The 22142-nt window shown below is 38.4% G+C and overlaps 2 protein-coding genes across 3 annotated transcripts; one reads left to right on the plus strand and one right to left on the minus strand.

Moving 5' to 3' along the window:
• Window positions 1-2225: 2225 nt before the first annotated feature.
• Window positions 2226-13238, minus strand: LOC124289304 (N-alpha-acetyltransferase 60-like). Of its 2 annotated transcripts, none has more exons than XM_046725911.1 (6): window positions 13099-13238; window positions 9180-9401; window positions 6845-6974; window positions 6226-6322; window positions 5471-5705; window positions 2226-3937 (listed from the first exon to the last, which is right to left on the minus strand). In XM_046725911.1, exons 2-6 carry the CDS (start codon window positions 9287-9289, stop codon window positions 3793-3795), a joined length of 717 nt encoding a protein of 238 aa, XP_046581867.1. In that variant the 5' UTR covers window positions 9290-9401; window positions 13099-13238; the 3' UTR covers window positions 2226-3792. The 2 variants fall into 2 exon arrangements, with proteins under 2 accessions (XP_046581867.1, XP_046581868.1); XM_046725912.1 differs by having other exon boundaries at window positions 13072-13238.
• Window positions 13239-14238: 1000 nt separating this feature from the next.
• Window positions 14239-19424, plus strand: LOC124289325 (ribosomal RNA-processing protein 7 homolog A-like). Its single transcript, XM_046725940.1, has 8 exons — window positions 14239-14347; window positions 15074-15210; window positions 15928-16053; window positions 16621-16747; window positions 17601-17698; window positions 18319-18468; window positions 19097-19145; window positions 19301-19424. Exons 1-8 carry the CDS (start codon window positions 14260-14262, stop codon window positions 19384-19386), a joined length of 861 nt encoding a protein of 286 aa, XP_046581896.1. The 5' UTR covers window positions 14239-14259; the 3' UTR covers window positions 19387-19424.
• The last annotated feature ends 2718 nt before the right edge of the window (window positions 19425-22142 follow it).

A 22142-nucleotide genomic window follows, 5' to 3' on the forward strand; every position in this document is an offset into this window, starting at 1 on the left:
GATCGGCCAATAGTATCACTAGCCACTTTACAAGGCATAGAAAAACACAATCTTAATTGTGTTCAATGTAGCATATAGGGGTGACTTGTCTGTTAATACAAAATACTTCAGGAACGAAACTCTAAACAAATTGCTAACCAATTTTTAATTTCAAGGTGCTGTATCAGAAAGTAATCTTTAAAACTAAATCTGAGTTTTCAGAGTAGAAATTTAAAAATATTCAAGCGAAATTTCAAAAGGTTATCAGCAAAAAATAGATTCATCACAAGTGACCCAAGAATATACCTGTCATAGACATTAAAGTTCAGTAGTTGTAGTAAAGACTCCTTCGCACAACTTGAGTGTATAATGAAAACACACCAGTTCAAAAACCTGACCTTGCCCTATAAAACTGTAAGATTTTATTAAGAAAAAACAGTTAAATGAGTGTTTTTACCCTGTTTAAAATTTCACATTAGATGTGAATTTTTTTTACTTTTACTTACAATTGTGCAAAAGCACTCTTTATGTCAATAAGCCAATCACTGACAAATGTGAAATGTTTATAGCTTAAAATGCCACCATGTAGTGCATAGACACAGCTGAATGACCCCCACCTTATTTGGATGAGTACATGACGGAAACATACATAACAAACCCTGAGAGACACTGCACCCAATGTTGGGGATGGTTTCATACTTTCATAAGTCATTTTCCATCTTCATTTCAACAGCAACAAATCTCAAATGAGTGCAAAATGGGTGGCTCTTTCAGAAAAGTATAGATGTAAAGTTTCTCACCTACACAATTGTACCATATTTAAATCAAAAGAAAATTCTTGAGATGACCCCTCAATGACTTCATATTAAAAGCACAACATAGAAACATGAGGAGGGAAACTGCAATCTCAAATTAAAGGGATTATTCAAATCATACATAGTGGTTATTTGATTTACGTCAGTATTGTATAAGAAATGATATTAACAGAGACTAGCAGTTAACCATTACATCAGTACTGGTTACCTTAAAATTCAGATCTAAAAACACCATATTTCATCCAGTCTTACATCCAATCAGCAACTGAGTTAGTGCTGCCCTTTAATAGATTTTAAACAGTATTTTAAATTACGAATAGATTATAAACCTATCACTTTTATCAGATTTTATCATGCAATCCTAAAAAAACACAAAGGAATTTAACTTCTCCTGTTACCTCTGGAAGTTATCTCCCTTGAATATGGGGAATGACCTTGAGAATGTGACATTATGAATGCTGAAAATGGCAGCTGTTATGATACACATAATATCATAAAAATGAAATCACCAAGGAACATATCAGGTTTGTTTTGGCCACAGTTTGTGTTGGTGTGCTAGATTAACTACAAATGTTGCTGGAACAGATTATTTCCTCAAAACAGATATTCATGACACAGACTACAGGTTGATAAATGGGGACATGGAATACTCATTTTAATTCTGCTGCCATGAGCCAACTTTTTTATTATCACCATGTCGTTTTTCACAGCTACTGTTGAATAAAACAAAGAGGAGAAATTCAAAGATTATTTCAATAAAATAACGATCTACTACAAAAATATGTTTGAGAAACTGACACTACTGTCAATACTGCCATTTAAAGCAAGATATTGCAAGGGTAATTTCACCTTTGCACACAGCCACAACTTAGCAAACATCAGCAATTGTCTTATTGCACTAACAGAACTTCACCAAGCTCAACAGAACTTCAGACAGATCAACAGAACTTCACAGAGCTCAACAGAACTGCACAGAGCTCAACAGAACTGCACAGAATGTTTTTGCTGTCAAGATGGTGATCTTCAACATTGATTCTTGAACACACAACAAATCTCAGTGACAGAGAATCGATATTAGCTGTGACATAGTCAAACATGGAAAGGATGTGGCTGTAACAAGTCAATTCTGATGCTTGACAGTGACACCATGAAAACGCAACTGTTTCCCTCTATATTTCACAGGTGGATTCAGAGTTGGGATCCAGAGTTTGGTGACAAGGATGCTCAACCCCGCTGTGGCAGACATCTCATGTGTCCCTCTAATACGATGTTGTTAACTTTGTGACTTACATTGTGATTATACTCTTTCCTTTATTCTTTGACATGTCTCTTTATTTATGCATTCATTAAAATTAGATTCAGATAGTGTACACAAAATCATAAAAGAGTCAGAAATGTTTACAATTTTTACAGCTGTTTCTGATATTCATGACTAGAGCTGTGGCGATATATCGTAGTATCCATAATCGTGATACTTTATCTAATGATATATATATATCAATACGTTTTTTTCATATCGTGATATGTACCGTTGACCTTCAAATTGTTAATTTTCATTAGATATTGACAGTTATGTCAAAATTTACACTGTCACTTGCTATTAAAATAAGATTTTTTAAAGAACATAACTAAAGATAGCATATCGTGACATGCATCGAATCGAATCGTATCGTTCCAAGATATCGCGATACATATCGTATCGTGAAATTTCTGTATCGTCACACCTCTATTCATGACAAAATGGTGATCATTTTGTTATCGAGAGCAGGCTATTGTGTGTAGACCATGGTTTTCAGTTGTATCACAGTGTATTGGCTTGATAAGGTAGGAGAACCAAAGTCAGTAAGATCGTAAATGTTCACCACCTTGATGAAACCCACAAACAGGGATAAGCTGCTGACAACATAGAAACATAATTAGGGTTTATCATTTTTTCAAACCCACGATATAGGATTCTGGCAAGCATCATCGGAGGAACTCTGCACAGCAAACTGCAGGTCCTCTGATGATAGTGCTCCTGAGACTAGCACCAACCAAACCCACCATTTCTCCTGGAATTGGTTACATTGCAATACATAGTTGCTCCACTAAATCCCACAAGGATGAACATCATACACAGTTTCTTTTAAACTGAAATAACAATCGCGTTTTCATAGGTTTTCACAATTCCAAGTGTCAAACATAACTGTTTAATTAAATCACAAATTTGGGATATAAAAAGCGGCAAAAGTATGAAACAGGATGTGTATCACCTGATTAACTTGACCTTCACATTGTGTCAGTAGTAAAATATTCTCTTGTGTAACGGACAGTCCACCGATGAGAGCAGGTAACGAAAATATACTACACGCTGCAATGACACCTGTCAATCTGGTTTCAGATGGGTGAAACAAAAATTCCAATATTTCTGTAAACCATGTTTTTCATAATGTTCACACAAGGCTCACAGATAGAGGAGAAGAGGTATCACGAAGGGTGGAAGTATCAGTGGGTTTGTTTGTCTATTGAGGATCTGGATGGAGGTGTATTCACAGCTATGTGTTGTGGGCTAAATGAAACTTGGCTCCTTGAACAGGGACATACACACTTGCATCAACCAATGACAAGGACACCATCAAACAAGGGAGGTTACTCTAAAGTGGTGTAATCTGATACAATCAGGGTTGATGTAGACAGACTATAATAGAAAAAATGGTGAAAATGATACATATGTGTAAAACTGTTTCACGTTTATACAATATTCTCCATCAAAAAAGCTATTAAATGCAGTAATTCGAATCAATATTCGTGACATTAGATCTCTTTTGATTTTCTACTTCAACACATCAATTCATTGCATATAAACTGATGCATTAGACTATAATATTGTTTCAAAAATCCTTTGGCCTGATTTATGCATATAGAAGAGTTGTCTTCAGCTGTTTCCCTTGTAAATGACCTTGACCTAGACATGTTTGATGATCCTTGACCTTGGTTGCTGAGTGTGCACTGGTGACCATCAGCTGACATGACCTGCATTCTCTTGCTGTGATGACCCAAAGAGGAACCGGTTGATGATACTGCGAATGGCGTGGTACATGTGCTTCGGGAGAGCACATGGTTGCATCTTGGTCAGCATCTTCCCACAATGGCTGATGTAGTCAGTGAATTGAGTTAAGGTAATATATTAACACAATGAACTGGTCCATGAGTACTCAATATGTATACCGGTAAGAACAATTTAGAAGACATTAGTGGGTTAACAAGAGGAGGGGTTGAAAGTGTAAAGGTTCAGGTCAGGCTTTGTGTTTTTTAAAATCATAATCACAGGCAAAGTATTTGTGACATGGAATTCTTTCATTTTAAGCTAGTGATTTGGACCTCAGAAAGATTGAGTTAAAATGTCAAAGAAGTGCAACCGAGCAGTTGTATTTCAACCTGCACAAAATTTGCAAGAGGGATAAAATATTGGAGGAAAATGTTCACTTTAAAAGGAGAGACAACCAGATGCTTATAATTTATATTCAATACAGTCTTAAAAATTGGAGAAGACTGAAAAACACCTTTACATGCCACGCCTTGAGTACATTGACAGATGGAGAGCTATAGGTTTGCTTCAGCGTGGTACCTCGTAGCGGGACATTGCTCATCAATTCAATGTCCATAGCAACACCATCTGGTACTTATGGCTACGATTTTAGCCAACAATCAAGTTATAGACAATCCTCATAGTAGCTGCCCACCTGTAACAACTCCTCATCATGACTAACGGATTAGAACCACGCATCTCCCTCTGGTTGGTCAACGCTGCTAAATCTGCACATTCTTTATAAATTCTCGGGAATTTTTACTTTCATCGACTATTTGACTTGGACTGACTGACTGAGTTTGGTTTTACGCCGCTTTTAGCAATATTCCAGCAACATCAAAAATGGGCTTCACACATTGTACGGGGAACACCAGAAATGGGCTTAACACATTTGACTTGGAAGAAATGTAAGATTTTTTTCCAGCAATGGCTTCTCAAAAGAAAGCATCATTTGTAAATGTCTCTTTAACAAACATCTCAACCAACCAGATGGCTTGGTTCCACACACACACACACGCACATGCGCCGATACACGCACGCACGCACGCGCGCGCGCGCACGCGCGCACGCACGCACACACACACACACCGTTTTGTGTGGATATATCGTCAGCCATTTGTGTCAAGATCATTTAGTTGAGAGTCAAACTCGGGTTTCAATCGACTTGCAGAAATAAAAATAAACAATTGGTAGGTGTCATGAGTGGTGCTCCATAGGCCAATCATCTATGATTATGTTTACATTAAGTTTTAATCGATTGCATGCGGTGGTTGCGTAGCGATAGGCAAAGCAGTCGGGTGGGGTGCACCAAAGTGTCCGGCCTTGTCATAATGTTTTATACTGTGAAGCATTTCGAGTCGGGGGTCATCTCAAATTTTTGTATATATTTTATAAAATCTTTAATCTTCGCAAAGACACGAGGGCCTGTGGTTCCACCTAGCAACCCTTACAGCCCATACAATAACGGACAACAGATGTGTATCTGCAATGTGAAGTGAATATGGAGGATTTAAACAATGATAAGCAGACCATGGTAGCACTAAAAATGCTCAGTGGACAGCGCTCCAAGATTGCAAGGACATCACGATGGTGATATATAAAAGGATATACGATTGACCAAGGTGGCTGTCCTCCATTAACATAGAGAACGTATGAGAAGCCGTCTCTAGGTTTGCCCTGTATGGAGTAGTAGTACGGCAGGAAGCTGTGTGGCTTGAAGTTCCGATGTTCGTAGAAGCGCAGTGCCACCGAGTTGGTAGCCAGGACGTGTAGGTAGACAGCCTTACAGTCATAGCCCTCCTTGGAAGTGAGGAATGACAGCAGGCTATCCAAGAGAAGGGAGGCTGCAGAGAAAAGACGTCATATTACCACACAAAGTCAACACCACTTTCCTAAACATATATAATGAGCATAGCAGCGTGAGACATGATATATTGAGCATTGTTCTGTCCAAAGTACTAGGGTTTGTTAGACTGACTGACTGAGTTTGGTTTTACGCTTTTAGCAATATTCCAGCAACATCACGGCGAGGGACACCAAAAATGGGCTTCACACATTGTACTCATGTGGGGATTCGAACCCGGGTGTTCGGCGTCACGAGCCAACGCTTTAACCACTAGGCTACCCCACCGCCCCTAGGGTTTGTTAGACTCAGTATAAGCAGTGTAACGAATAATACTGAGCCTAAGTTTACTGACACTGATGATTTGTATGAAATCAGAGACGTAGAAAAGTGCAGTAAATCCAACAGGGCACACTGCACTTTCTTAGCTGATGCTTGATACGGAGTAGTAGCACACAGAAAAGACACTATTCAGCTAGGATATAGACAAGTGGATATAGTTCCAGCAACCAAGTACTCACCTATACCATTTCGCCTGAAATCTCCTACCACACCAAGACTGAGGATATAAGCCACCTGCACACTCGGCCCATAATAGGATGCCAGAATATCTGCATCCTGAACAAATCAAACAAATAGATTTCAATACTTTGTGTTCATTGGAATTCATCACATACACACAGTGTGCAATCTGTATTTTATGTTTATAACTCTGTAAATGCGACAATATTTCATGATTTATATCCAATCCAGATGTAGAAGTGTTATGGCAATTCTTGTAAATATATATGCCCTCCACAAACTTATTTAATCATTAACAGAAGCAGTTGTACAGATAACAGTAGGAAATCAGTGACAGTGTTCAGCACCCAACATGCAACAGAAAGCCCACCCATTCTATGATCAGGATTGAGGGAGAGAGTAAGGCTTTATTCTGCTTTTAGTAATATCACAGCAGGGACTCCAGAAATGGGTTTCTCACATTGTACCCATCTGGGGATTCGAACCTGTGTCTTTGGCATAACACTTTAACCACTAGGCTACCCACTGTCTGGATTTTGAGCGGAGTAATGTTGGCATTCCATGTTCCACTAAATGCCATATGGACCAGCACAGTTATTGGACATAGGGAAGTCCTACCTCCTTGTTGAGCTTGGACCTTGGTTTTATCTCTGCCACGATGAGTCCTATGATCCGGGCGCGGTGGGTGGCGGCCAGGGAGTAGAAGCGGGGATTGGATGTGATGTCATTGTACCATGTGTCAGGGTATCTGTAACATCACCAACATCCATCATGTTCTGTAAGTTCCACAGTTCTACGACATTTACGAAAACAAGTTTTAAACTTGTTCAGACACATTCAAGTCCTGCAAAACTAAAGAGGAAAAAGAAAGTTTTTGTTTGCTTGTTTGTTTGCACTAAGTGGCTGAAGTTGGTAGCAATGATTCACACTCTCATCAAGGTACAATGATATGCAATTGTCCAGTTACCAACCTCACCACTCAACCATTAAATCACCTTTAATGACTAACACGAGATGCTGGGTATGTATTCTATGACAGATTCCCCGAGAGGATGTATTATTTTATAAAAATATTACTCAACAAATAAAAGAATGATCAAATCTATTATTTATTAACAAACATTTGATGCCATACCAAAATACCAGATTCAGAGTCAATGTATTACTTCCTCAAAAGATTATCTGCAGAAACATATGTTTCAACATGCTTAATTTTTCCAAGATGTTTCTTGAAATGAAAATATTCAATGTATTTTCCGCAAAACAAGTGGCATAGGCTATATGTGTTTTTTAACACGGAAAGTATCAATTATTTAACTTAAATCAATGTCAAAGGAACAGTATAATCTAAGACTATCACATACATGTATGTTCAGGGATTTACATGGAGTCCTGTATTTCAGGGTCCCTGGGACTCATACTCTTAATTTTCAGGGGTCCTGGACAACAAAATGGGGGTCCCAGACACTTAAATATTATTATTAATACTCTTATTGTATTGTGTGTCATGATCATCACATTGTTACAGTAAATATATTGCAAATAGTACCATAACCCAGCTAGTAGCAAACTCAGTGATAATGTATTTCCACTTGACTGGAATTTTTACAAAAAGTATTTTTTTAGGCCCTTTGGACACGCTAATATATTTTGTTGCGTCCATTGTTAATTTTTATGCGTATAGGACGCAGGAATTCTCATCCTGTAATTCTCTGATGTTCATGTTTACCTAAGTGTATACTTTTTACCACATTCACAGAAGAGAAGTGAACAGAAGTTTTATGTTCACAAAACATTTCTGGTAAAACACCCAGTTATCAACCCTGTAGCTCTAAATTGTGATAATACTGCAATGACTATATATAACACAAAACCAAAACCAAAAACTTCTCCACATCTCCCCCTAAAGGAAACAGAATGTGTGATCACCTATCTCAAGAGGAAGCAATCTTACTTGTCGACTTACTCTTAAGAAACCAAACTTTTAAAGACCAAACTTGGCGATCAACTTATTCCATTGAACTATCTTAGCCATGTACTCACTCCATAGGAAGCAAACTTAGTGATGCACTTACTCTGTAAGAACCAAACTTAGAGATGTACTTACTCTGCAGGAACAAAACTTAGTGATGTACTTACACTGTAGTATTGTACTTACACTAATAGGAACCAAACTTTGTGATGTACTTACACTACAGGAAGCAAACTAAGCGATGTACTTACACCGTAGGAACCAAACTTAGCGATGTACCTACACCATAGGAACAAAACTTAGCGATGTACTTACACTAATAGGAACCAAACTTTGTGATGTACTTTTTACACTACGGGAACCAAACTTAGCGATGTACTTACACTTTAGGAACCAAACATAGCGATGTACCTAAACCGTAGGAACGAAACTTAGCGATGTACCTACACCGTAGGAACAAAACTTAGCGATGTACCTACACCGTAGGAACAAAACTTAGCGATGTACTTATTCTGCAGGGACCAAACTTAGTGATGCTGCAGGAACCAAACTTAGCGATGTATTTACACTAAAGGAACAAAACTTAGTGATGTACTTACACTAAAGGGACCAAACTTAGCGATGTACTTACACTGTACGAACCAAACTTAGTGATGTTCTTACTCTATAGGAATCAAATTTAGCAGTGTACTTACTCTATAGGAACCAAACCTAGCGATAAACTTACTCTACAGGAACTAAACTTAGCGGAGTACTTACTCTATAGGAATCAATTTAGCAGTGTACTTACTCTATAGGAACCAAACCTAGCGATAAACTTACTCTACAGGAACCAAGCTTAGCGGAGTACTTACTCTATAGGAACAAAACTTAGCAATGTACTTACTCTGCAGGAATAAACTTAGCGCTGTACTTACTCTATAGGAACCAAACCTAGTGGAGTACTAACTCTATAGGAACCAAATTTAGCGATGTACTTACTCTATAGGAAACCACTCTGCACATAATCTCTTGACCTCATCCAGATCATGAGGGCAGAGAAAGCGCAGCTGCACTTCTTGCTGCACACACAGAGACAGGACCTGGCTCATAGAGGCATAACCGATCTCAAGCGCCAGTGGCAACAAGATACCTGTTACCAAGGTAACAGCAGGCCTTCATAAAGGTTCATAGCGTCAATGTCATCTGTTACCATTAACGGGTCTGAAAGAAAACAAAGGAACAAGTTCCAACAATACATATATGGAGTAATTTAATGATGGCAGAACAGATATTCAATACTATCTCTTTGCACAATTATCAAAACAATACTGCCATATATATTTATTAACTCTACTTCATGTACATAAAACATGCATAGTGTCAAACATATTCTATATCATATTAATAAACACACTATTGCAACTCTTTCTAAACAACCTGACGTGAAAATGTACAGAAAACGTAATCAAATAGATGACACTCTGCCATAATATTGATTTTCAGAACTATTTTGTTTGTTTGTATCATATTAATGCTAGTGGTGTTCTGATGATAAAAAATAATCAAAATCGATCGAAAGAAGGATTAAAAGTAATTATCGATTGTGAAAAACATATTTTCGATTAATTAGAATTTTCTTGTTTTAGTATAACATACATGAATGTAGTAAATTAACCATTAAATTTGACAAACAACATGCGCTCAACAGCGTAAGGCTATGCGCATTGTATTCCTAGTTTCGTATTCATCGCTATGGTAAATATTACTGTAACCTGTCCATGATTAGTATGAATACATCTATTGTGAACATAATGAGATATAATGATAATATCTTAGTTTTAACCACTCTTATTGTTTAATTACAATTCCAGTGTCTTTCTTGCATGCATGCATTTCATTGCATGACTGTATTAGTTAAAAAAAAACATTCAGTAGAAAACACCTGGTGAAAAACCCTTAAAATTGGTGATTACATTAGAAATGTATATATTTCGATTATAATTGCTAATTGTTCACCACAAGTCCTCTGATATTTGATAGTGGGTTTGGTTTCCGATTCCCAACACTATTTAATGCCCCACTTAGCAATATTCCGGCTGTATGACAGTAAATAATCAAGTCTGGATCAGACAATCCTGAGACTGACATCATGAGCAACGAACTACACAACTGGGATATGATGACATGTGTCAACCAAGTTAACTCGCCTGATCAACCAATCCCGTTAGTCGCCTCTTACTGAAGATCATTCTAACCTGGATCTTCACAGGTGTAAGGTGACCATAACTAACATACTTTTACATGGGCTTACGACAACATTAGTGCTCAGGCTAGCTATTCTCGAAACGTTCGTAGCCCTACAAACTTCTTAAACCCATTCTTAACACATTGGCTACGATCAAAGTTAAGAATTCTTAGGGCTACCAACATTCAGAGAATAAGGGCCCAGATTGCTTCGTGGAACAGGGCCATGAGCTCAAGGGCATCTATAGCCAAAGGGCTGTACTATTTATAGTACATTTGCGGTCAGTGGTGGTTTCCTTTTGCTCTGATCACAATTCTGGATTGAGAAGGTAAACAAATTAGGCTGAATCATTGAAAAAGCTGGCATCTGATTGCGACAAGATCCCACACATCCTCTCACATAGACTGGCACTCACCAAGGATCCATCCTGTTAGGGGGTCTCCTGAAATCTTAACACATAGAGGTGTCGTATTGGAGTAACATCTAGTCTCAAAAAATGGACATTTTTCACTAGGGGTGAAACGGTACGCTCTTACCACCGTACGGTAGGTATTGCGCTACAAGGCCTTCGGTTCGGTCCGTTTCGGTTCGGTATATGAGAACTTACTTCCGAGAAAATATCCGCCTTCTGGCAAGGAAAGGCATAGATTTTGACAATATGATTCGATTTCTAGACATTTTAGAATAGGTTATAAAAGGGTAATAAATGACGGTACGAAAACTGAAAATACCGAATTTTTGAATTGCATTACGGTATACCGAACCGAAGGCAAAATACCGCGGTTCTACTAATACTGCGGTATTCCGTTTCATCCCTATTTTTCACAGCCCACCACTGCCGCCCCAGTAATTATCTTGATAAATCATAAAAAAGAAACACTGACAATGGAGTAACCTAAACTTACTAAATATTATGAACTTGGATGGGCTGTACTGGATCTGTTCAAGGACAGTATGACAGACAAAAGCTACAAACATTTATAAAACAGTTGTAGGATTGACTAGGTTTTTGTCTTGTTTAAAATCCTGTTGGACACTATTCACTACTGGGTCAAAGATGTTCTATTTTTTCAAATTTCAGAGAAACATAGAGAACTGACAGTAACCATTTTCTCCATGAAACTTCAACTCGATAGAACTGGACATGTTTACATCAAATTACATTAGATTACTTTCTATAATAAGTAGCTAAACATCAGAGTATAAAAATGTTTTCATTGGTAATGTTTCTAGTAGTCTGCAATATTCCTATTTAAATCACAGGAAGCCTATAAATAACAGAATTAGGATCAGGGAAAACAGTGGACAATATAGGGAGTAACAATTAACAACATCGATCACAACCCAGTTGGTTGCATGTTAAATAGTTACAACCTGCATATGAGTCATTTGCTATGCAAGAGCTTTGGACTGATCTGCACACATACTTATCATTTTGGCACTTGTAAATTAAACCTGTGAAGATCTGGGTTAGAAATGGTCTTCAGTAACCCATGCTTGTCAAGAGAGGGACTAACGGGAGCGGGTGGTCAGGCTCGCTGACTTGGTTGACACGTCATTGTATCCCAATTGCGAAGATCTATGCTCATGCTGTTGATCACTAGATTGTCTGGTCCAGACTTGATTATTTACAGACTGCCGCCATATAGCTGGAATATTGTTGAGTGCGGCACAAAACTAAAGTCACTCACCCACTCACTTGTCAATACAATTATGGAAGAGAGTTACTTTTCAAAGTTCATTTGAATTGTTCAGCACATATAACAACCATAGTAATTCATTAAATATTTTATGACAACTATAGCAATTTATGAAATATTCTATAACAATAATAACAATTTATGAACAATTCTATGACAACTTTAGCGATTTATGAACTATTATATTACAACTATAACAATTTAAGAAACATTCTATAACAACCATAATAACATATGAAATATTCTGTAAGAACTATGATAATCATTGCAACATTAAACAATGATAAAAAAATTATGTGGTATCAGCACTCAATTCTCTGCAGTAAATATAAAAGAATTTGCTAAAAACAGCAATTAATATAATTTCTACCATACCTATTGAGTGACGCATTGATGACTCGTAACACATAACCTATACACATCTGTTACCTAGATGTTTGGCTCTACAAATTAGCATGTTATGTTACCAGTTAATGACATGACAACATCATGCTGTAGTACTTTAGAATGGCTGACACCTTCTCGCCTCACAGGAAAAGAATGTTAATTCACTGTAAGTCTAGCCTTTAAACAAGGGTGTGATTAATACCTAATTTTCCATATAATAAATACAGAGGATGTCATTTTATCGTAAATGATTGTCTCTGGCCACATACTCTCCATTGTCTGACTTCCAAAAGCATAGATTACAAAAAAGAGTGATTGAAGGCTTCGAGATGTCAACAAATAGAATCCCATATCTGCCATATGATTGGAGCATGTTCAGCTTCATTTGAAATTAAAATTTGTAAGCACACGATTGCAGTAAAGCAGTTGTGTCCTCTATTGAGTAACAACATCAACTAGTACTGAACTAAACCAGTATCCATCTCAAATGTTTCGTCGTACATTTCATTCACGGAAAATTCTGTGGCCAGATCTGATAGCGAAAACACGAAATACATACATCATAAATATCTCCCTGAATAATCACCTGTGCTTGCTTCTATATAAACAATATGCATATGCGTACGTCGAATAATAACTTCCGGTTTGGGAAAGTACTCGCACTTGATGCGACAACCCAGGGTCGTCGCAACTTCGCTCTCTTGTCGAGCCCAAACCCACCCGGAAACGATAATAACGGGAAGTGGTTAAGAAATCAGACCAAACCGGCACTATTTCAAAACGACACCAAGCTAATATATAGAAACGGCATGGCTCGTTCGCAAAATACAAACCTGACCATATTGACTAAAACCACGTTTGCAGGTTTCTCAGCACCCGAACGATGCCCGTTAGTTTCACCCATGTGGTAGTTTAATCTGACAGCTGCATTGAACAAACAATTAGCTAGACACGCTTAATTCCTGTTTTAAAAGCGACGTAAACCCATATCTAGTCTGTCTCACAGTCCCTGAACCACATTATTGTCCCTACTGCCAAGCCCTCTCTGCAGCGCTGAAGCCCTAAATAAAGCAAGTCTAGATTTCCTCAGGTTCAGGAATCTCTGGTCTCCCTGGGGCTTCTTTTCAACTTAAATGGGCTTGTTTGTTACTAGATCTATCAAAATTGTGTATATTCAGAGACTTAAGCATTAGTCTAACCCATTTCATTCACACTTCATTCAGTTTATTTAGGCATACCAGACAATCGTTTGCATTTTTTCAATAATGTCGAGCCCTGACCTTCTGAGTGGCAACTTCAAAGGTCATAATATAAGTTCACTGCAAGTGTCACATATGAGCCATTTAATCCGTTTGTAAAATCCGTGACTTGACAAAAAGATATGATTTAAGAAATATTCCTAATAATATGTGATATACTTACTTATTGTTTAATATTCATAACTGCACAACACTACACCGAGGATTCTGTCACGTTACGAAAAATAGTGACGTTACGTTTCCATGCAACGATCTACTGTACAGTACATGTCGATTGGGACGTTTTGGTGCTATGCAGTTTTGGTTCCACAACGTGTAGGATTTGTACTAAAGTGTGACTATTTCAAATACGAAATGTGGCAAATGCGAAAGTTAACTAATATAGTCCGTGAGAGATGTAAATCTTTTACCTGTTTCTATTAACATTTTACATGATTGGTATAAGGTTATAGGATCAATGGTTCATTTTCATTTGATGCCCTGATCGTATGTTTTGGCGACGGATTTTCGTTCATGTTTACAAAATGGCTGCATCCGACCAAACACATGGGCCAGTTACAGTCCAAGGTTTCACTGGTAAAGCGTTTCTTCTTTACATTTACGTTGTGATTGACGGACGGGTTCCACCTAGCACTAACCAAAACACGAGACAATGTTGCAAACCTTAGTTTGGTTGGGGAACATAGATTCTAGATGGGATTTGAAGTACAGCCCAGGCTGACCAGAGTTGTTGGCCGGGATAATTTGTCGCAGTATTGTAACTGGAAGATCTCGTAATCCACACCATCTGCCGGCTCTGTAATCACTAAATATAATCACGATATTTCAAACACTGATCGAATAGAGAACTCACTGCTGAATGTCCCGAAAGTAAACTCATTGTATGTTTGTAATAGTTTCCGAAGTATTTTTGATGTGGAACTCCATTCGAAATTGGTTAGAATTGGCATGTTCCTTGACATTTAATGTAGCAACTAGACCAGTAACAAATGTTAAACTTGTAACTGAATGAAAGTAGGTGCCCAGAAATTCAGTTAGTGACGCGAAAGACATCATTGAGATTATCAGCATGATCAGTGCGCAGGCTTTTTATGATCAGGGATTTGAGTTGCCTGATTATTGTACTAGCTTTGCCAGGACCATACCCAGCGCCCAAAGTTTAATAATTGAAACCAGCATCACTTCAAGTTTTCCTCCCACATTCAGCTGATTGAAATAGAGTTCAAAGCAGCAACAAACTCCAAACCAAACTCATTCAATCACGAACATGTTTAATCACTCGTTTATCCATTTCTTTTTCAGTTGTTCCCTTGAAGTTCAGTGCTGACAAACCTGCCCACTGCCTCTATCTAAAGGAACACAGTGTCAGAGAGAAGGATTCTTCGTATCCACGATATAGAACTCTTTTTGTGCTCAATGTACCACCTTACTGCAATGAGGTAAATATGACCATGATCGTTATGATAATTATACCAAGTGACAGATGTTATCTTAGGATAGAGTATATCTCATTCATGAGAGTAGAAATTTGCTTGGTGATGGAATTGGGTTTAATGTCGTGCTTGAGAATATTTCGCTCATATGACGATGCGTGCATGCGTGTGTATGTGTATGTGTATGTGCGGCTGCTTGTACTAGCCCAGACTTCAGCTGGTTTGATAGTGCTAGCCCCACTGTGATACCATGCCGCAGTGAAGCATGAATACCCCACTCAGACACATTATACTGACTCCCAGCCGACCAGTCCTTGATGTACCCATTAATGCCGAACGCCAGGCAGGGACCAACAAGTACCATCTTTTAACATCTTTTGGTATGACGCAGTCAGGGATCGAACCCGCGACCTTCCGCTCTCCGGGCGGACGCTCTAACCACTACACCACGGAGGCGGTCAGAAATTTGCTTGGATGGCAGTATTTAGCTCAGTGTGATTTAAATCAGACTCAAAGATAAACATGATAAAGTGGTATAATGGTCAGATGTGTTGATGGACTATGGATTTAATACAATTAATGTTTGATAATGTCCTTTGTTTCATAGTGGAATCTTATAATGTAGAGTTAATTCACTTTTCATGTTAATTGAGAATGAGATGTTGATTTTATTCACACTTTCAATTTTTGCTGTATTTATAATTATTAATTTCACCAATCTAGGACTGTGTGAAGCAGCTGTTTACACCTTGTGGGAAGATAGTACAAGTGTCCCTACACGACAAGCCCACACCAACAGCTCCCCCAAGCAGCAGTTCTCGGTACTTCCCTGTCAACATCTCTACCCCAGTATGTATAATAGTGTAATATGTGCAATGCAGCAATAGTGCTTAGGCAAGACAATAAGCATGATAAGATATTTGTAGATCAGAAAACATGGACCCAACAGATAAGAGTCAGTAGGAAGTGCTTCTGAACTAATGATTTTTAACACAGATCGCTTGATCAGAACTGAAGTTAGGGAATGTATTTTGAATTTGTAGGTACATGTAATTGCAACAGTGAAAGAAAAGAAAAGAAAATTTATTGATCAGTATATAGATCATTTTGTTTTCTTGAGGTAGAAATAGGTAATAACATTTTCTTTGAATGATGTTTATCTACTGACTTCAAATACACATTCCAGTAAACATTGGATATAGTAATCAGACTGGTAATATTAAAATTCAGATGATATGATTGGCTAATGTACAAAATGGGAGAAAATAGTACAGTGATTATTACTGATTAAAATACTCATAACAGTACTCTTACCTTTTATTTGAAAAGTACTTTTCAAAAGTATCAGTTCTCATAATCATACACACAGTTTTGATTGGCTTTGCAAGTATAGTCAGTGCACCTGTCTATCTCCAGGGATTTAAGGTTGCATACATCGTTTTCAAGAATGCCTCAGGAGTCAAACAGGCCTGCAAACTGTCCTATGACTCACCTTTAGTTCTCAACACACCAGAAAAAATTGTCAGCAGTACTGGACTTCACAGTGAGTATTCTATGATGACAGTCAAGGGTTTCATATCTTACTGCCCCATGGTGATCACAGTTTAGAACCTGTGCTGGTTGCAAGGATAACTTACTGAATCTGGTGATCAGGCTTGGCCACTGTTTTTGTATGTCATTGTACCCCAACAATATCGAATGTTTGTTCATAATATCAATCACTGGATTGTGGACTCGATTATTTACAAACTGCATAATAGATGGAACTGTGCCGAGTGCTGAATTAAACAAGCAAATCATTCAGTTACGCTAACTTGGAACTATTGCGACCATGCATGAATACAAATAAGAAGTTCAGGGGTGGAAATAACGCATTGCCCGACGTCCGACTCCAGTGTTTTTTTCTGTCGGGCAAGCAAATTTGTATATCACATTGTACCGATGTCCAATTGACTTTCCAATGTTAATTATGTTGTTTATTTAAAAAATCAACAAGAAAACAACCGGTATAGTGGAAAAATTATCAGGGCAAGTGATTTTACATGTGCCACTGTACCGGAGTACACTATCAATTTTCACTGATTTTTCCACCCCTGAAGTTAACGAAAACCTGATTAATTCATATTACCAGTTAGACCTGGTCAGAGGCCCCAAGTCTGCAGGAATTTTCAGTTGAAATTGGTGTTACTGAGTTCCTATTTCATGTGAATACATGCAGTTTTAACTAATGTGATGGTTTGGTCGAGGCGGGTCATATTTCACTGGTGACAGGACTCAAAGATGGTGTGACATATTTACAAAAGTAATGTGAAATAATCAAGTGTTTTTAACTCCTTTTGATTAGTATATATCATATGGAAGTTGATGTTTCACTTTGAAAGATGTCTTTTCAACAGAATGGTGCAGACAGTATGCAACACGGAGGGTGGACGTCAAAGAACTACAGACAGAAATCGAAGACTACATGGCCAAGTTTGATGCCAAACAAGAAGAGGTATGGTCTGATCTTTGCCCCATGCTGATGCCAGGGTTATCTACAGTATTTGTTCATAGCCTGAAATGTCCGGGTTCAGTTTCCAGCATGGGTACAATGTGTGAAGTCCATTTGTGGTATTTTGGATGGTTTTAATGTGAGTTCGGACTGACTGTGTGCCATGTTATTTCAGACATTACTCATACAGTCAGTCATATATTTGTCTTGTCCAGACTATTGTATTTGCAAACCTGTTTGTGGCTGAAGATTTTGGAAATGTTTTAGGTTAAATAAGCATTGTCACTTTAGCCAAGAAACATACAAGCATCAAAAGTACCATCACAGAATCTATGTCAAACAAAGTGCTAAATACCAAATTTTGGTGGCATCATTAACATTTATTGTCCCATGTTTGTTAATCATTTGAGTCATGCACATTTCAGTTATATCCCACTGATGTACTGTAACCTTAATATGTCGGGCTTCCCTTGCCTGAATTGTAAGTAGCTGCAATATTCACTCACTTCGTAATCATGTGAATATGCCAACATAGTCAAGAACATGGACTGGACATATTATGAAGCACACCCAGGGTTTAACCATCAGAGATCAACAGATAAGGTATGATGTCTCTCTTCCAGGAAACACAACGTCTGAAAGACCAGGAGGGGGTTGCAGATGAGGATGGGTGGGTCACTGTGACCCGGGTTGGCAAGAACAAAGGTACCCCACGTACAGAGGCATGCAAAAAGCATCTCACAAAGAGGGAGATGAAGAGAAGGAAAGAGAAGGTGTGTACAGGAACAAGGACCAACACCACCCACAGGTTTCACACAATCACATGGGCCTTACACTAACATCCAGTTGCATATATTGTAGTTTGTCGAAGTATGTCAACACTTTTTTCATCTGTGATTGATTGATCGATTCATTATTTTAACGCTGCACTCAGTAATATTTCAGCTATATTTGACAACGGTCTGTAAATAATCAAGTCTGGTCCAGACAATCATGTGATCAACAGTGTGAGCATTGATCTACTCAAATGGGATACAATGACATGTGTCAACCAGTCAGCGACCCTGACCACCCGATCCCATTAATAGCCTCTTACGACAAGCATGGGTTACTGAAGATCAATTCTAACCCAGATCTTCACAGTATATTTGTCTGTGGCATAAAACACCATTTCAGTACTTGCTGGGAGTGAGCATTTCTTTCCATTTTCTGGACAGAGTTGCTTCCCTTAGGTGGGTCAGAAACTGTACGATCACTGTATACAGGATGATGGGTTCCCAAAGCAGTCAACATGCATCCTCCCTCATCAGACTGACATGTGATTTACCTGAAATACTGATCCAAGAAGCACTATTACTCAAGGCTCAGTAACACACTTATTTTCTCATTTTCTTTTTGCAGGAGCTGCTGAATTTCTATGCCTTTCAGTTTAAAGAAACAAAGAAAGATCGTAAGTATACTTTAAATCTAAAACCATATTATCTTGTACGGTTTATATGAAAATGGAAATGCCCTAGCCATATTATAACCAACATTATTTCAAGAATATAATCTCACTCAGTATCGGAAGGTCTAGAATATGACATGTTGCTGGTTTCTTTACAGAGATAGCTGTTCTGAGGAAGAAATTCGAAGAGGATAAACAAAAAATATCTGTGATGAAAGCTGCAAGAAAGTTCAAACCCTACTAGTGTATAGTTTTTGTAAATAAAAAGTTTCTAAAATGAAATCAGATTTTGAAAGGGTCAACATGGTCACTCTTATGCCGATTATCTAAAGTTTGTTTAACATGTTTGATGTTGAACTCAACAACATTCCTTCATTCCTGAGTATAGAGCTCAGGTCACAAATCAGTTGAATTTAAGCAACATTGGGCACAGAGTGTCCATGGATGGGTGACCATGTCTGGTAGCTTGACTCCTGAGATTTTCTAGGACTTCAGTCCTGCCCCACAACGAAGCACATGTGATACATGTGGTCCCACCTTAGGCTAGTGAGTTTGTTCAAAATTGCCTCTGTTCACCCAGCAGAAAATGGGTACCTGGTGGGATAAGTCATGTGACTATTAACTTTCTAGCGCCTCACACACAGCTTGGGATATCCGGGGTAATATTAATCAGATTCAGCTGCGCTTTGATTCTAAGCACTATGAGTGACTGAGTTTGGTTTTACGCCGCTTTTAGCAATATTCCAGCAACATCACGGCGGGGGACACCAGAAATGGGCTTCTAAGCACCATGAGCATTCACCTTGTGATTGGAGTTTAGCGCGTTATAAATGCACTTATTATTATTCCACACATATGACATCGTCCACAAAAAAATCAAGCCTGGACAAGTCAATCCAGGGATAAATATTATTGAGATCCAGCCACAGTGGGCAATTTGCTGTGCAGATTGAATCCAAGATTTGCCTTGATCATTATAACTGACTTTCTGAATCAGTTGCATCATATTTGTGTTCATGACTTTCAACAGTGTGGCAGATACCTTATACCTGAATTGTTTGGGCTTTCATCTCAACACGCTTACACATCATGATCATGACATAACTGAAATCCAGTCTTAAGCACCACAAAACCCAGCTCCCTCACCACAACCTGAGCACCAATTCACACTAACTAAGAACAGTTGTAAGCTGAGTAGTATTAACTGAATGAAGTGACTGGTTCAGTCCATCCTCGATAATCTCCAGGGTATATGTTCCGATAAATCTTCACAAGTACCCTGGATGCATCTATGGCTCGGCCCGGTAATTTAATTACCTCCCTTTGCTGGCTCCGCATTCTCACAGTAGCCAATCAGCTAAGCCGCCTTTACAACCAAGCTTGCCAGTGTCATCAAAGACAGCGGTCGCAGCCAAGAAGGGTTGTTCGCAGAGAGAAATCATACAGACAAATTGACAGGTCTGAAACTTGAAAAAAGATTTTTGCAAGAACTCCTTCCACCTTTGCATCAATTGTGTTGCCAAGTTTAATCGGTTAGATGATTAAAGAAGCGAAATGAGTTGTGATTGTTACGCTCAACTTCCAAGCATAGACACCTGATTGGATAAAAAGCTAGCCAAGGGAGGTAATAAAATGATCGGGCCGAGCTGTAATGCATCCAGGGTATAGTAGAGATTTATCGTAACGTATACCCTGGAGATTATCAAGGATGGGTTCGGTCAGAATGATACATCCATTTCTGTGCCCTGCAACGGACGAACTGAGTAACACTGCTCTGTGACAGTTCATCTGATGTTATACTGAGTAACACTGCTCTGTGACAGTTCATCTGATTTTATGTTATCGGTTCCCAATTGCGCACATCGATGCTCATGCTGTTGATCACTGGCTTGTCTGGTCCAGATTAGATTATTTACAGACTGCCGCCATATAGCTGGAATAGTGCGGAGTGCGGCGTAAAACTAAAACTCACTCACTCATCTGATGCTGTGTCTGTAAACTGGCTTATGCAATTGGCTAATGGGGGGAACAATGATCGAGGGAAAAATACCAGCTCCTTGAGCATGCACTCGTGCGTGGGTATGTGCGCTATATAAATATCCAATAATAAGAAGAAGACAAAGTCATCAATATCCCCCCGCAATGGCAAAATACTCTTCATGAATATGTCTACTAGTTATGGTTATGTCAAATATTTTGGTGTGTATATGGTAAAGTGGAAGGAGAGTATTGAAAGGTTTTAAGTTCTGCTCCAGAAAGGAGCACTACCACCAAAATCAGGCAAACTTGTTGGCATGGAAACACAAAAAATACTTTATTCAGAAATCCAAAACTACCAAAAGGCCCCACTTCACCACCAGACCTATCTATGTGCCAAGTTTGGTGAAGAAATATTGAATGGTTTTAGAGTTCTGCTACGGAAACAGGAGTCATCAGAAGATGACATATCCCCCCGGCCCCCACATATTTGAAAGAACAAATCATCTGACAGTTACTTAAAGTCCAGCTTGACTTTTTTTTTTAAACTAAATCCAAATCGTTTCCATGGAAATCATGAGAAATATAAATGCCAAAAATCTGTAAATAACAAAAGGCACCATTTCAAATTTGCCTTATATATCTGCCAAGTTCTGTTGTAAGATACTGAACGCTTTTCGAGTTGTGCACCGTAAATGAAGCCCAGCCCCTCCCTTTTGGGACTAAGTCCTAACTGTTTCCATGAAAACCGGGAAAAATAAATATGCCAAACTTCTGCCAAATAGCAAAAGGCATCACATATCTGCCAAGTTTTGCTGAAAAATATTAAGAAGTTTTCGAGTGTGCTCCGGAAACGAAACCCACCCCTCCCTTTTGGGACTAAGTCCGAATCGTTTCCATGGAAACCGAGAAAATAATAAATCACAAAAATCTGAAAATAGCAAAAGGCACCACTTTGGGATCTGCCTCACATATCTGCCAAGTTCTTCTGAAAGAATAAAAAGCACTAACACCAATTTCAGT

The sequence above is a fragment of the Haliotis rubra genome, unplaced genomic scaffold, assembly GCF_003918875.1.
Source record: "Haliotis rubra isolate DU_JTF1 unplaced genomic scaffold, ASM391887v1 Scf44, whole genome shotgun sequence".
NCBI classification, from domain to species: domain Eukaryota; kingdom Metazoa; phylum Mollusca; class Gastropoda; order Lepetellida; family Haliotidae; genus Haliotis; species Haliotis rubra.